This window comes from Aotus nancymaae, unplaced genomic scaffold (genome assembly GCF_030222135.1).
Source record: "Aotus nancymaae isolate 86718 unplaced genomic scaffold, 86718_ANA_hifiasm-v0.15.2.pri h1tg000002l, whole genome shotgun sequence".
NCBI classification, from domain to species: domain Eukaryota; kingdom Metazoa; phylum Chordata; class Mammalia; order Primates; family Aotidae; genus Aotus; species Aotus nancymaae.
In genome coordinates, this window is record NW_026988413.1 from 22,197,952 (window position 1) to 22,213,974 (window position 16,023).

Consider the following 16,023-nt stretch of genomic DNA (forward strand, 5'->3'; position numbering starts at 1 on the left):
CCAGGAAAGGCATTCCTGGCAAAGCAAGCATATGTACAAAGATTGGGGAGCCAGAAGGCCTGCAGCATGGTGAGACTGAAGAATAAAGAAAAATTCAGTGTTGGGGGAGGACAGAGGTACTGCAGAAGGGGATATCGGAAGTGAGAATTGTTCTTTGCCCCACCTGCAGTGTCTTTATGACTCAGGGATCATCTTTCTAATCAAGCCATGGCATTCATTCAAATTACCAAGGTTCTCAGATTCCTACTCCTCCTTTTGTATCTATCATAGCTAACATAGCTTGACTTCATCATCACATTTTGTCAGGACGCACTGTCCATTTACTGATGCAGTCCTGCTGGGAAATATCCTAGCTTCGTGGCTCTGTGTAATTTAACAATTTGTACTGAATTTGTATATTACATGTTCTGTTTAAGGAGTTTAATGAGGGAAATTGGTTCTTCTGAAGACCAAGAGGTGGCAGTATTGTCTCGATAAAATTCGAGATACAGGCATACTATTCATTTTAGAAAACTGGTGCTCTTGTTACACCACACCCTGCCCACAACCAACATATAAAGGCAATAGAAATTTAAAAATCTTTGAATTTAATTTACTTAAAATTTATTCTTTATTACATATCAAAATCATTCACTGCTAACATAATTTAATGATGAAAAACCAGGCACAGACTCTCCCAAACAAGGAATAGAAATCATGAGATATTTTTCAAAGATACATTAGTTGATAATACTTTGATGTCAAATAGCAAATATGTTTCCTCCCATCGGTATTCTACAATGCTAACTGTGACCACTTAAAAAAGTTGCAGGGGGCCGGGCGCGGTGGCTCAAGCCTGTAATCCCAGCTACTCAGGAGGCTGAGGCAGGAAAATTGCCTGAACCCAGGAGGCGGAGGTTGCGGTGAGCCGAGATCGCGCCATTGCACTCCAGCCTGGGTAACAAGAGCGAAACTCCGTCTCAAAAAAAAAAAAAAAAAAGTTGCAGGGCCAAGGGTATCAATAGCTATTCCAATTAAATTGTAGAATATCAGAGTCATAGCAAGTTCTTCAAGACACATACATGGAGAGAATCAAAGACTGTCTGCTTCTGAATACGTGTCTCTCTTATATAGAAACTTTTTCCTAGACTTTTTTTTATACAACTATTTTAGTCAATTGCAGACAAATATCTCTCCACCAGAGGGAGTAGATGAATGGCTCCTTGGGAGCTCTAAATGAAATGGGAAGCCAGCATCTGGTTGAGGGAAAGACCAGAGAAATAAATAAGTTGAGAAATTTGGTGGCAAGGAAATAATTAAAGAGGAGGGGAGGGTGAGTTATAGTTTCTCCTGGAAAAAAAAAAATGTAGAATTTGGAAGTCTGGATGACTACTACTTTCTTCATGTTACCAAGACGGTTCAAGGAAGGCTTGGGTGGGATTTTAAAGAAGGTGGAAAGAGAGAGCATGGTTTTATTTGATTATTTTTGAGCCAGGAACAGAAGACCTAGACTGGGAATGGGCTCAACTCTGAGAGCTGTAAAGAGATAGCCTGAGCCCAGGGGGTTTTGCTTTGTAGAGCAGGCGGTCTGCAAGCCATGGCCCATTTGTCCACATAGCCCCCGACCTGAAATGGTTTTTTCTCTTTCTTTTTTTTTTGAGATGGAGTCTCACTCTGTCACCCAGGCTGGAGTGCAGTGGTGTGACGCCTCTCGGGTTCAAGCAATTCTCCTGTCTCAGCCTCCTGAATTGCTGAGATTACAGGCACCCACCACTTCACTTGGCTAATTTTTGTATTTTTAGTAGAGACGAGGTTTCACCATATTGGCCAGGCTGGTTTTGAATTCCTGACCTCGGGTGATTCACTTGACTCCGTCTCCCACAGTGCTGGGATTACAGGTGTGAGCCACTGCACCTGGCCTTGAGAATAGTTTTCACATTGTTAAATGGTTGAAAAAAAAATCAAAAGAAGAATAATATTTCATGACATTGGAAAATTACAATAAAATTACATAAAATTCAGATTTCAGAGTTCATAAATAAAGCTTGCCTACTCCGCAAGGCCTTTCTCTCCTCATTTTGCTCTGCTCTGAGATCAGCATTTGGTCACCTTTGTAATTCTTGAATTGTTTCTTTGAGGCAGTCATTAGTGCCATCAGGGCAGCCTCCTTGCTTTGTTCTTTCCCTCATAGGACATAGCATGAAGTATTTCATAAATAATCAAATATTAAATGTATAATCCCTCTGTGGCTTAGTCTGATTCTTCCCTGAAGCAGACTTTGAGACAAGGGTTTAAGTACAAATAATTTATTTGGGAGGTATCAGAAATATGACCGGGACCCAGATCATCATAAAGACTAAGGGAAGTCATTTGGGGATTAAAAATTCTGATTTTTTTTTAGAGACAGGGTCTCACTCTGTCACCCAGGCTAGAGTGCAGTGGCACGATCTTGGCTCACTGCAACCCCTGCCTCCTAGGTTCATGCGATTCTCCTGCTCAGCCTCCCAAGTAGCTGGGATTACAGGTGTGCACCACCACTCCTGGCTAATATTTGTATTTTTAGTAGAGATGCGGTTTCAACATGTTGGCCAGGATGGTCTTGAACTCCTGACCTCAGGTGATCCACCCACCTCAGCCTCCCAAAGTGCTGGGATTACAGGTGTGAGCCACTGTGCCTGGCCAGACCTGGGTATGATTCTATCCTGGCTTTGCTCATTGTTGATGCTTATAACCTAGCTAAGTTAATGGAAAATGAAATGTTAAAAGTTCCAGTCGCTGAAGATTCATTCATTCAGTCATCATGTAACGAATATTTATTAAGTATCTTCAATATGATATAAGGCACTGTGCTAGATGCTTAATGATGTCAATCCTCAAAGAAACTGCCACTGGCAATAATGGTGGACTGATTATAAATCAAGGATGGTACTTTCTTGAGTCCACCATGTTTTTCCTACATCTCAACTATTCTATCATCTCCCTGACTCAGCTGATTCCTGCTCCTTCTCTCTTCTCTTGGCAGCATTCTGTTTTACATCAGTTAGGAGCTGTGCTCCATGAAGGCTGTCATAGAACCAAAGCCATCCTGGAAAAGGACGCTCTGCAAGTCACATTTCACCTCCTCCCATCATAATTGCTTTAAAATGTGCACCTGTACCATTTCCAGCTGGCTTTTAATCATGACAAAGAAAAAAATGAACAGCTAGCATGAAAAGCAGCTTAAACTTCTAAAATATATGTTCCCATTTTATAAACTTTAAATGGTTCTATTCTCAATTGTTCAAAGGAATGAGGCACATGGGGAATGTGAATCAGTGAAATTCAGAGATAATCACCAAATGTCATTTTAATGTATGCCAAAACATCTAACAAACAATAGATAAAAATTTCACTACCGTCTCTCCTTTCCGTATGTTGTACACAATGAGAAGCTGTGAAACAGCTGAAAGGAGGTGCTATGGTCCAAAATTTAGCTGTTGAAACTGGATCCTTGATTGTCTTGGTATTAAGACGTGAGACCTTGGGGTGGTGATTAGGTAAGAAGAGTGGGGCCCTTGTGGGCCAGTGGTCTTGTAAAAGAGGCCTAAGGGAGTCCGTTTTCTCCGTTTCTCCTTCCACCTTGTGAGGACACAGGGAAAAGGCGCCATCTATGAGGAACAGGCCCTCCCAGAAACCACGTCTGCTGGCACCTTGATCTTTGACTTCCCAGCCTCCAGAACTGTGAGCATTAAATTTTGAGACAGAGCCTTGCTCTGTTGCCCAGGTTAGAGTGCAGTGGCATGATCTTGGCTCACTGCAACCTCCACCTCCTGGGTTCAAGCGATTCTCCTGCCTCAGCCTCCCAAGTAGCTGGAATTATTATAGGTGCATGCCACCACGCCAGGCTAATTTTTGTATCTTTGGTAGAGATGGGTTTCACCATTGTTGGCCAGGCTGATCTCGAACTCCTGACCTCCCAAAGTGCTGGGATTACAGGTGTGAGCCACCGCACCCAGCCCCAGTCTAAGGTATTTTGTTAGAGCAGTCTGAACAGATTAACATGGAAGGACAGCAAAAGGATGAATGAAGCAAAGGCCCCGAATAATCAATATAAACAAGGGGCTAAAATCCAGTTTCTATTATATCCTAATAGAGGTATTATAAGATTTTTCTGGGAAAAAAATACCTTGAGAGATGAACCTTTAGGAGTGAAACACTTGAATGGTTTCTTGTCATCCGACAAGCCATCTTCTGGCATCTTCTGGCGTTTCTCAGCAGCTTCTGCTCTTCGCCTTTCAATCTCTTCCTTTAGCCTTCTCTTCTCTTCCTAAGAGAGAAAGAACAAATAACGAGGCATCAATATCAGCTTCACAGCCAAAGGGAAGAGCGCTGTAGGAGAGAGCACAGTCGGAGAGGCAGGAGACTCAAGCCACAGGCCGGACACTGTCCTTCTAGGTGGTCACCAGAGGTTGAGCCTGAGAGCTGGAGTCCAGCTGCCTGCATTTGCATTCTGGTGCTGCTACTTTCCAACTGCCTGACCTTGGCCAGATTATTTATCTGCTCGGTGGCTCAGTTTCTTCATCCATAAAACGGGGATAATGATAGCACTCATTTTATAGGGCTTTCATGAGGACTCAATGAGAAAGCACATGTAAAATGCTTAGACTAGGCTTGTTCAACTCATGGCCTAGGGGCCACATGATGCCTGGGATGGCTTTGAACGTGGCCTAATACAAATTCGTAAACTTTCTTAAAAGCTTAGGAGACTTTTTGTGATTTTTTTTTTTGGCTCATCAGCGATGATTAGTGTTAGCGTACGTTATGTGTGGCCCAAGGCAATTCTTCTTCTTCCAATGTGACCCAGAAAAGCCAAAAGACTGGACACCCCTGGCTTAGACTAACACTCACTATGATGATTTCTCATAGGGTGATACCTAATCACCACCGTCCTGTGGGTCATTAACAATGACCTCGCACTTCTGTATATGTAAAATTAATATGAATATCCCTTCTACCTACATCCTAGGAGAGTTGTGAAGACAAATGAATAACTTATGTGAAAAGCTATCTAAATCTGTGGTACTATATTTGCCAGATGGTACAAGATGTGATTTTTATGGTTGCTCCCCGCTTCAAGTGAATAAATAATTTTAGATGTTTTGACAAACCTGAAACGCTGTAGACCTTGCGTCACGGTGTTGCAATCGCAAATGTTTACAGTCTGTCTCATTAACCCCTCTGTGTCTTCATTCCTAGTCTAGAATACCCTGTCTTCTCTATCAGGCAAAAAATTCAGAGCTCCGATTAAGTTGCACAACTTGATTTTCCGAGAGATTTATACAGTCTCAGGGAGTTCTTAAACTGTGAGATCATTATCACTGCATGTTCTCAAGCAGAGAGTAGACGTTCATCTGTCAGAGGATGTTGTAGAAGGATCCTGTGTTTGGCAGGTTGGCCCAAATAATCTCCTAGGTCCAATCCAGTTCTAAGACTCCATGATTTCCCTTCAGCCTTTCCTGATACTTTCCTCCTCTGAATAATAATCATAATAACAGTGATGGCAATAATGATATCTACCAATTTTTGAGTGCCTAGAATGTGCCAGGCACTGGGAGCACAATGATCTATTAAAGTATCAGAAGAATCCCACAAAGTCAATATTATTTCACAGGTAAGGAGAAGAAGATGCAGAATAGTCCAGGTTTCCCAAGGCCCCAGCTTTTTAGTGGCAGAGTTAGGACAGAAGCCTGGGTATGTTCCGAGATGGCGCCACTGCACGCCAGTCTGGGCAATAGAGTGGGACTCTGTCTTAAAAAAAAAAAAAAAAAGCCCAGGTGCGGTGGCCCACACCTGTAATCCCAGCACTTTGGGAGGCCAAGGTCAGGAGATGATTGAGACCATCCTGGCCAACATGATGAAACATGTCTCTACTAAAAATATAAAAATTAACTGGGTGTGGTGGTGCATGCCTGTAGTCCCAGCTACTCGGGAGGCTGAGGCAGGAGAACTGCTTGAACCAGGGAGGCGGAGGTTGCAGTGAGCCGAGAACATGCCATTGCATTCTAGCCTGGGCAACAGAGCAAGACTCCATCTAAAAACAAAAACAAAACAAAAAACAAACAAACAAAAAACCCAGAAGCCTGGGTATGTTTAATTCTAAAACTCTATCATTCTGATTACTCCCAACTAAAAGTCACTGCCTCATTGAAAGTTGGAGTTAAAAGCGACCTTGAAATAATGTATCAAAATTTTCCATACAGTTCAGGAAAATTTTGCATAGGATCCATGTCAAAATGCCATTGAAAGTGTTTTTTTTTTTTGTTTTTTTTTTTTTTTTGCATATTTTGAATGATGGGAGGTCACGATCTCAAAAGTTCTAGGCTCCAAGTTGGAAAAGCGGGGTCTCCATATTGATTCTACCATTTATTAGTCAAGAATCTTGAAATAAGTCACTCAAACTATTTGATTCCTGGTTTCTTTGCCCATAAAATGAGAAGAACGTACCTCAGGATGAAAGGAAAGACTGCGTCTTGTAAACTGCAGTACTGTAAGTTGTAGTTCATTATAAGGTGTAGTTCGTTAAATGTTATTTCATATGCTGAGCCAAAATGTTCCTCCTTGTAACTTTATCTGCTGTTTTTGGCTCTGTCTTAAAAGATGAAACAAATTCATCTATTTATAATGATGGGGCTCCTCCTGCATGTCAGGTACTGTATGGGGTCCTGGGTATACAGTAATGAACAACGCAGACACTGTCTCTGCCTGTTTACATTCTAATCTACTTACTTGCCCATTAAAAAAATTTTTTTTAAAAATATTCTCTATAAAAAGTCTCCAGCTATTAGAAAACAAGTATCATATAACTTCATTCTTGTAACTAATTTGCAGACCTTTCATCCTTCTCAGCTTTCTAACTTTTCCTTTTTGAGAGGCAGTAAAGGGTAATGGGTTAACACAAGGAGACCTCAGGAAAATTACAAAAAAAAACCCAAAAAAACCCTCTCTGTGCCTCAGTTTTCTCATCTGTAAAATGAGTATAAGTATGCATATCAGCAAGTTCTTAAAGCAGCGGACAAATTAATATGTCTACAAGTTTTAGAATCGTACCTAGCACATGGTAAGTTTATTATTCTGAAAAAATATTTTTAACAGCCCATGCTCAAAAGAGCAGCCACAGGGCACTAGGGAATTTTCCCCGGCCACGTTTGCAGTGGGCTAGCGCCTGCCTTACCTCCTCTCTGAGTTTTCGATCTGCTTCCTCCTGCTTCCTCCTCTGTTCTTCTTCCTCCAGGACCTTCCTTCTCTCCTCCCTCTTTTTCTTGAGCTCCTCCAGCTCCAAAGCCGCCTCCTGCTGCTTCTGTTTGAGCTTCTCAAACTCTTCGCTCTCAGTCTCCCCGCGACGACGACGAAGCTCCTCCAGCCGCTTGCCGGCTTCCACCTGGGGGGCACCTTCAGCCTCCTTGGTGTCCACGCTGGCCCTCCCTCCAGGGCGGCTGTGGTTGGGGGAGCAATGGAAAGGGGTTTACATGCCTTTGCCTGCAGTCTCCCTGGAGGAGGACGAGGTCGTTCTGTGGCTTTTGCATCCCACACCAAATCCCCACTGCCTCTCATTAGCCCAAGGGGTAGGTAGGCTGGGAAAGGGGTCTGCCTGGAATCACAGGGGCTGAATGGGATCCTCAGTTCTGCCACTTGCGCTTCGTTTCCTCAGCTGTAAAATGTCACAAGTATGTACTGCAAATTGGGACTGTAAAGTGGTGCAGCTGCTACGGAAACAGGATGGAGGTTCCTCAAAAAAATCAACAAGAGAAGTACCTCATGATCCAGCAATCCCACTTCTGATACACCTCTGAAAGAATGGAAAGCAGGGTCTTGCAGAGATATTTGTACACCCATGTTCACAGCAGCATTATTTACAATGACCAAGGGATGGACGCAAGCCCATCATGGCAGGAATGGATAAATAAAAAGTGGGGCTGAGCGCGGTCGCTCACGCCTGTAATCCTAGCACTTTGGGAGGCCGAGGTGGGTAGATCACAAGGTCAGGAGTTCAAGACCAGCCTGGCCAAGGTGGTGAAATCCCGTCTCTACTAAAAATACAAAAATTAGCTGGGCATGATGGCAGAAGCCTGTCATCCCAGCTACTCAGGAGGCTGAGGCAGAGAACTGCTTGAACTTGGCAGGTGGAGGTTGCAGTGAGCCGAGATGGCACCACTGCACTCTAGTCTGAGTGACAGAACGACACTCCGTCTCAAAAAAAAAAAAAAAAAAAAGGTGGTCTAGCCATACCATGAAATATTATTCAGTCTTAAAAAGGAAGGAGATCTTGTTACCTGTTACAACATGGATAAAGCTTGAAGATACTATACTAAGTGAAGTAAGCCAGTCACAGAAATCCTACAAATACTGTATGATTCCACTTCTATGAGGGATCTAAAGTAGTCAAATTCATAGAGACAGAAATCGAACTGTAGTTACCAGAGACAGAGGGTGGGCGGTAGAAGGAAATACAGAATTGTTGTGTAATGGGTGCAGCCTTTCAGTCTTGCAAGATGAAAAGAGTTTGGGAGATATGTTGCAGAACAGTGTGAATGTGCCTCACGCTACTTAACCGTGCATTTTAAAATGCTTACGACGATAAATTTTAGGTTATGTTTGATTTTACCACAATTTTTAAAAAGATACATGCTATGGAAAAATGGGGCAAATACTATTTATTCTATTTACCTCAGTGGGTTGCATGGGATTGTGTATTATATCAATATGATAGATATTACAGTGATATAATTTATATATCATCTACTGTATGAATATGAGTTGTTATTGGAAAGGCAGACATGTAGTCCAAAACACTACTTGTGAATGAGTTCAAAAGTCTCGTAGTGCCTTACTAGTCCTTTCCCATAAGTTACTGGTTAACTTGGATCTACCTGGAGTAATGGATCAGGAGGGAAGACAGAAAGGTTCAGGCACTGCGAACGGGAAAAAGGGGCTGAACTAAGGGTAGGCGCTGAAGTAAATCCATCGATCCACAACTTTGCCTTGAGCTTGACTCTAGCACCTGATCTCTGGAGATGAAATTACCCATTGCCCCTTGATTAGAGCTAAACACAGTGATTTATGTCCATTCTTACAGAGCCGCTCCAGGAAGTCCTTAATGACTGCATTAACCTATGGCTTCCATTTGTGTATTTTCTATGTTCTTTAACTCCAACACAAGCGGACTATTCCTTATACAGACTTAAAATTATGAAATTAGTTTGGTATGACACGGTTAAGGTGATTACTTACATGTCATTTATGCTTTCTAAACCCTTTTCATATCCACTACTTCATTTAACAGTCACAATAACTGGGAAGATGTCAGGTTCGGTTTATCATCCCCGTCTTACAAATAAGGTAACCACAGGTGAGAGAGAATAATTTACTCAAGCTTTTGGTAGCTAGAAAGCAGCTGAGCCAGAATCAGATTCTAATGCTTATCTATTAGTTGGACTCTTCTTGTCACTATACTGTGATTATACCTGAAATAAAATATGTATTGTTATGAAACAATGAATAAACTGAAAGAGAACAAGTTAGCCCATCTCTCCACCTCTCACTTCAGACCTTCAGGATGGAGTCTGAAAGGAACATTTCCTACCTCTGTCTCTAAAATTCCTACAGTCTAGGCCTAGCTACATTCTGTGCCTGAGCAGAAGCAATGCTTCCTCAGATAGAAAAGGTTATAAAACAGGAAGAAAACGGGTAAGTTTTTAATAAGAACTAAAATTAAAATTATGTTGAGTTTTCTTTTGTGATTAAGGAGGATACACAGGGATTTCATTGCAGAATTGGGAACATGTTAAGACTTAAGACAGAATGCTATCCCAAAGGTCCTTATGTTAAAATTTTATTTCAGAACAGGTGTTTTTAGTATTTTACACATCTATAAAAAGATGGAGACATATCATTAGCACCTATTGTGACCCCTAAGTTTCTTTAATAAATTTGCTATATGGTAGAATTAGAACACTGATCATTTTAAAACATGTCGATACTCACAGTAGAACTTCAGTAGAATACAGCGTTTTCACTAACACAGAATTTGCCCGAGTTGGATTTGACTGGGACTTTACTCAGGAGAATTTAGTGCTTGAAGGCCCTTGTTATAAGTAGTCTTCAAGAGACAGAGATACAGCTTTGCCATTTAAAAGCTTATTAGCAAGTAGTGAGGTCATTCTTAACTAGATGAGAATGTAGGTGTCCTATTCCTGACACTTTTGTCTAAGGAACAAAGGAATTACCACACCCTAATACCATTTACTACATGTAAAGAATGGCACAGTGTTGCTAGCTGTGGAACCAAAGAAAGAATAAAACAATGGCCAGGCTCGGTAGCTCACGCCTGTAATCCCAGCGCTTTGGGAGGCCAAGGCGGGTGGATCAAAAGGTCAAGAGTTCGAGACCAGCCTGACTAATATGGTGAAATCCTGTCTATACTAAAAATACAAAAATTAGCTGAGCATGGTGGTGTGCACCAGTAATCCCTGCTACTTAGGCGGCTGAGGCAGGGGAATCGCTTGAACCTGGAAGGTGGAGGTTGCAGTGAGCCGAGATTGGGTCACTGTACTCCAGACTGGGCGTGAGAGGGAGACTCTGTCTCAAAAAAAAAAAAAAAAAGAATAAAACAAGGAATGGGTTCAAGAAATACATTGTGCACATTGATTTTAAACACTGAAGTTGTTCTGAATATACTGTGTCCTCCAGGACAATAATTTTCAAGCTGCTGACCAGAAAATCAATTTAGTAGATTGTAATCAACATTTAAACAAAACAAAGTATCAGAGTGCATTGAATAGAGCAGAAGAAAGTTCCATTTCTTGACACACTTGTTTCAGTTATAAAAATATATACAGGCTTGTACTGGCTCATGATGTAAAATTTATTTCTTACTAAGGGCTTAGGTTAAAAAATTTAAAACTATTGGTCTAGGATCTTGACAGATAAAGGTAAAATTTTATTTTGAACTCAGACAGGGTTAAAGGGTGCCTCAAAATCTTGTTGTCAAGGGCTCTTTCAGGGTCTTCTAGATTCACAGGCCTGTGACTCTTCTCTCAGTTAATTTAGGGTCTTTCCTTTAAAAAATGAGTTTGCTCTCTCTCTGTGTTCATCGTATCACCGTACAGGAACTAGACCAGCAAAACACATGCCTACAGAAACATCTGTGGATTCCACTAGGTGTCGCTCAGCCTTCATTCTGGACAATCAAAATGTCCGTCATTAGGGACTGGTTAAATAAGTCATAATACGTCCATCCAGTGGAAGGCTCTAATATCATTAATTATCGGCTTATGTTTATCAGTATAGAAAACAAGCTATGATACATTCTTATGCATGGTGCAAGAATCAATGTAAAATTATAAGTATACTCACACACACGTATGTACTACATATAAATATACACAAGTATGTGTCTATCTTGAATATTATATACATATATAAACAGCTGGAAAAACTGTTACTGGTGGTTATCGTTGGGTGGTGGGTGCTTATTTTTATTCTTCTATTTTCTGAGCATTTTTATGAGTACATTTTTTCCTGTAATTGGAAAAAAAACCTTTTAATTCCCACCTTAAAAATAAAACATCAAAAAGCCCTTCATTTTGCACTTTCTATAAAACCGTTGGTAGAATTTGCATTGCTATATCTTGCTCATTGATGGAGATTTTTATGTCATGTTTTGGAGAGAACAAGTGAGTTACAAGAAAATGCAAACATCAGAGGGAACAGTAATTAAATCAAACATAAACAGCTACGCTCAATAGAGGAGCAAAAGTTTTGTTCACACCATCTCTGCCTCTGTGCATGATCTCAGCATTAGGGTGCCACTGAATGTGGAAATCTCTTCCATAAAGTCCTTTCCCCCCATCCCCTTGGCTTCTTTAGGTGTAAGTGAAGATGAGTATCCAGCCTTTGACCATTAAGAATGCAGCTTGCTTTCAGTTAAGCTGATAGGTACTAAACTTACCTAAATAAAGGCTGATATCTCTTCCTCTCTCCTCATTTTATATGTGTATGGAGCAGAACTGTACTTCTCTGCTTCTATCAGCATGAACTTGAAACTAAAACTCACATACATTGGTGGCTAAACTAAAATAAATAATATGGTAGCAGCTTGTTCCTGTATTTTTTTTCCTGCCCAAAATAGAAAAATTAAGGCCAGAGTCACATTTAAGGATTCTTAGCATTCAACTTGTCACCATCTCTTGTGACTATTTCTCCCTTCAAATTACCCAGCTCTTTGGATTTCTACACAATAGGCATGTTAATTATTAATTTGAGCTTTGACTGAGGCTTGTTGGCAAGTTTGCTAATTGTTAAACAGCTTTTTTCTACTGACAGATTTTTTAAACATTCCTCTTAACAAAAACAGAACTTACAACTTTAAAAAACCTTATGCCTATGAGACATATTTTAAACTATTAATTTAAAAATAGTAATATTAGGTAACATTCATTGAACACTTTTCATGGACCCGACACTATTCCAGAGCTTTAAAACATTAAACTTCAGGCGCTTCAGCAAGTTTTAGACTCAGCTTACTAACCTGAACCACTTGCTTTGCAGGTTTCTGTGAATGTTCAGTAAACTTAATTTTAACATTGTTCTCTTGGCAATCCCAAGTAATAGCTATAGATTCTACCTTTCTTACACCTTCACCGTTTTATTTAGACCTTTTATATACACCTTCTGTCTGCTTTAGGTTCTCCTTTGGATAAATATGAGTAGGTTTCTGTTCAAACTTTTGTATAGAAAAATTGTTTTGGGGCAACTGTATTTATCCATCTTAGCCTCTTGGATGAGCCTGAAATGTCCATCCCTAGCAGCTCCACCTGCTTTGAATATTACAAAGCCTTTGGTGTAAGGAGCATGTCAAACTTCTCCCTCATACCTACTTGGTGACTTTCTTATCTGAAGTGTTCAGAAAAACAGGGACTATAGGCAAGGCTGCAGCCAAGGAACAAGCCCAGGGAAATCCACATGGAAGGGACCCAAGACTCTTCTTCGGCACATCTGGCACAGCAGCCAGTGACGTAACAGAGGTTGGGATTTGGCCCCAGTAGTTGGAGGGAGTGTTTTGTGGGAAAGGAGCACAGGAATCACATGGCCAGCTCAGTGTCTGCACCTCAAGTTCTTCTACAAAATTGGTAGAGAGCTCTGAGAATTCGACTATATTTAGAAATGAGGATTTACCTGGACATACTCGTCTAGTCTGTCTGATAATCAGTTGCCAAGATTTTCAATTTGATGGGGTAGGGGATTATGTTGAAGGGAAAGCTCAAGCTATACAAGAGAGTTTTTCCAAACTGTATGAAATAGAGCAGCAGGTCCATACCCTCTCACTCCCTCTTAGAGACTTCTAATGTAAATGAACATGAAGGACTCTCAAAGACCTGTGATAAAGAAATCTGATGAATTGAGCATTACCTAATGTTTCCCAAGTATTTTGCCACAAAACAATCTTAGTCTTATGCAGTATTTATATACAACCTTTAGAAAATGCATTCTTGAAAATGGTACTGAGAAGGGTCTCTTATGAAGGTGGTCAGACCATAGAGAGAATCATTGAATGATATGAATCCCAGTCACAATGTTTTCTAATACACTCATCTCACATGAGGTCAGTGAAAAAAAACCATGGATGCCAAACATGATCTGCCTTTCAAAATAATGGGAAAAGCAGATTAAGCCCTGTCTGAGTGGTGACTGCGGGTCTTCTGTTAGTGATATGAGAACCGGACTTGCTGACTGAGCATCTCTAAGACAATGGCGAATGAGCTCACAACAAAAGTATGCTGCCTGTTTATCATGTTTCTGTCTAGAGGCACAGGATGAGAAGACTTTTTTTTTTTGCATATAAACAGTTACTATTAACTAGTTGCTACTTCTTACCTGAAAGTATTCTCTGTATGTTTAAGTTTGTGGGTCATGAATTCTCCATTCTGTGACTTAACTTCTGTAAATCCTTTCTTCCGATCCATGAAGCTCTTAACTTCTTCTTTGGGTTCTTTGTCCTTTTTAATCTTTTCATCTTTGATCTAACCAACAGTAGATATCAGGAAGGAACAGAACAAGAAAATCTTATTAGGATTTTGGTTGGTATCACCAAATAAGACCCAAACTTGTTAGGAAGCAGAAAACTCAGAAAGAAACCACTCAGATGTGGTAGAGTTGGAATCAGGGGAAATTCTTAGAGAATGAGCTATGGTCCTTTAGCCTGTGAACAAACACCTTTACCACAATTTTAAGAAGGCAAGATCATTCTTGATCTCACTGAGGTTTTTACTTTCAAGAGCACTGGTAGTACTATTGTTTGGAAACCATTAAGTTCTGGGAACTCCATGTAAAAGTAGATGTTTGCAGTTCCCACTGGGAAGAGCAATTAGTAGGGTGGCTTTGATGAAGGATGGCCAGGTTGCCTGGACAGGTTTCTTCTTGGGTGGAGAGAGAATCTGTGAGAAAGACACAAATGTGAAAGAAAGAAGAGGGAACCTACCAGTTTAGCTAGATCTGCCAAGCCAGTTCTGGCAAAGACCAGTATTTTAATCAACAAGTAAATTCGGTCCCAAGGATGGGACATTTAATAACCCTACCTTTAGTATGAGGATTCAACGACATATTTGGGATCTGTGAGACCATGTTTGTAGTCATCTAAACCATTAAAGTTAGAATGGAATAGGAGAAATTCCAGGGTTTCCCTTGATTTCCATTGTCAGTAAAAATTTAGTACTCTGGAAGTAGTTTTATGATTGTTGTGGGAGACACAGGAAGATGATATATGGTGGGCAGGTGTTAGCTTTCATATTTTATGGGTTTGTTTTTTTACAGTAAATGAGAGATTATTTAAAAGTAAACTGAATTTACATAGCTTTTTGTTGGGGAGGGGGTAAAGGAGTTCAAAATACTTCAATCATATTATCTCGTCCATTCTTAAAAGGTGAGTGTGAAAACAGGTGAGGTGCATTCACAATGGTTCTTTTCAAGACATTTACAAAGCATGAGCATTCTAAAGAAACCCACAGAGGAAGGGAAAGCCGTAAAGACTCAGGACTCAGGACTTTAGGTGCTGCTGCCTAGGACAGTCTACCATGACCTGATCACTCACTTCTTCCCACTTATTCTTCAGATAGCCTCTGAAGATTTACTCCTAAAGTGCATGTTTTATTTTATTTTTATTTTTTGAGACAGAGTCTTGCTCTGTTGCCCAGGCTGGAGTGCAATGGTATGATCTTGGTTCACTGCAACCTCTGCCTCCCGGGTTCAAGCAATTCTCCTGCCTCAGCCTACTGAACAGCTGGGATTACAGGTATGACCCACCACGCCCAGCTAATTTGTGTATTTTTAGTAGAGACCAGGTTTCACCATGTTGGCCAAGCTGGTCTTGAACTCCTGACCTCAAGTGATCTGCCAGCCTTGGCCTCCCAAAGTGCTAGGATTACAGGCATGAGCCACTGCACTTGACCTAAAGTGCATGTTTTACAAAGAAGAGCACAGGTTTTTGGTCTTTATTGATGAGTTTTAAGTCCTTTGTCTTCTTTGGGTATTAGCTGATTAATAACTAGAAATTCCTACTATGCTGCCAATTAGTTAAGACTTCAATCTTTCACCATGGGGTATATACCTAGGATGTCCCTCAGACACACTGAAAAGGAGGGCTGTGCCTTGCCATTCTCTCCAAGAGCTTTGTCTGCAAATCAGGAAATGTGACTTCTGGCTCCAGTGCTGATAACAAACTAGTTGTGTTACTTGGCCAAATCACCTGACTGCTCTGGGATGCTGGTCCCACATATGTGAAAAGATGCGGTTGAACCAGATGATTCCTTCTGAATTTTTCATCCTGTCATTTCCCTCTTGGCTCCTCATGGGTCATGAGAGGCTACAGAAAAAAAGAGCAAGCTCATGGCCTGAATGACAGCCTCACTGTGGCTCCCTGATGGCTGTCCTTGCCCAAGAATAAATACATCAGTATTCATTGGACAGGAAGGATGAAGCAAAATATATTCTCATTTTGGCTTACACTGTTAG

The 16,023-nt window shown here is 40.9% G+C and overlaps 1 protein-coding gene and 1 long non-coding RNA gene across 11 annotated transcripts in view; one reads left to right on the forward strand and one right to left on the reverse strand.

Moving 5' to 3' along the window:
* LOC105726333 (uncharacterized) overlaps positions 1-16,023 on the forward strand; it is a 182,025-nt gene that overhangs the window by 108,370 nt on the left and 57,632 nt on the right. The gene's annotated exons all lie outside the window — the stretch shown is intronic.
* Positions 1-16,023, reverse strand: part of CALD1 (caldesmon 1) — a 232,356-nt gene that overhangs the window by 17,764 nt on the left and 198,569 nt on the right. For all 10 annotated transcript variants that reach the window (XM_012465735.2, XM_012465738.2, XM_012465739.2 and 7 more), the window contains 3 exons: positions 13,891-14,036; positions 7,190-7,451; positions 4,145-4,285 (listed from right to left, as the gene is read on the reverse strand). In XM_012465735.2, the coding sequence (XP_012321158.2) occupies positions 4,145-4,285; positions 7,190-7,451; positions 13,891-14,036 (549 nt within the window). The remainder of the gene's footprint in view (positions 1-4,144; positions 4,286-7,189; positions 7,452-13,890; positions 14,037-16,023) is intronic.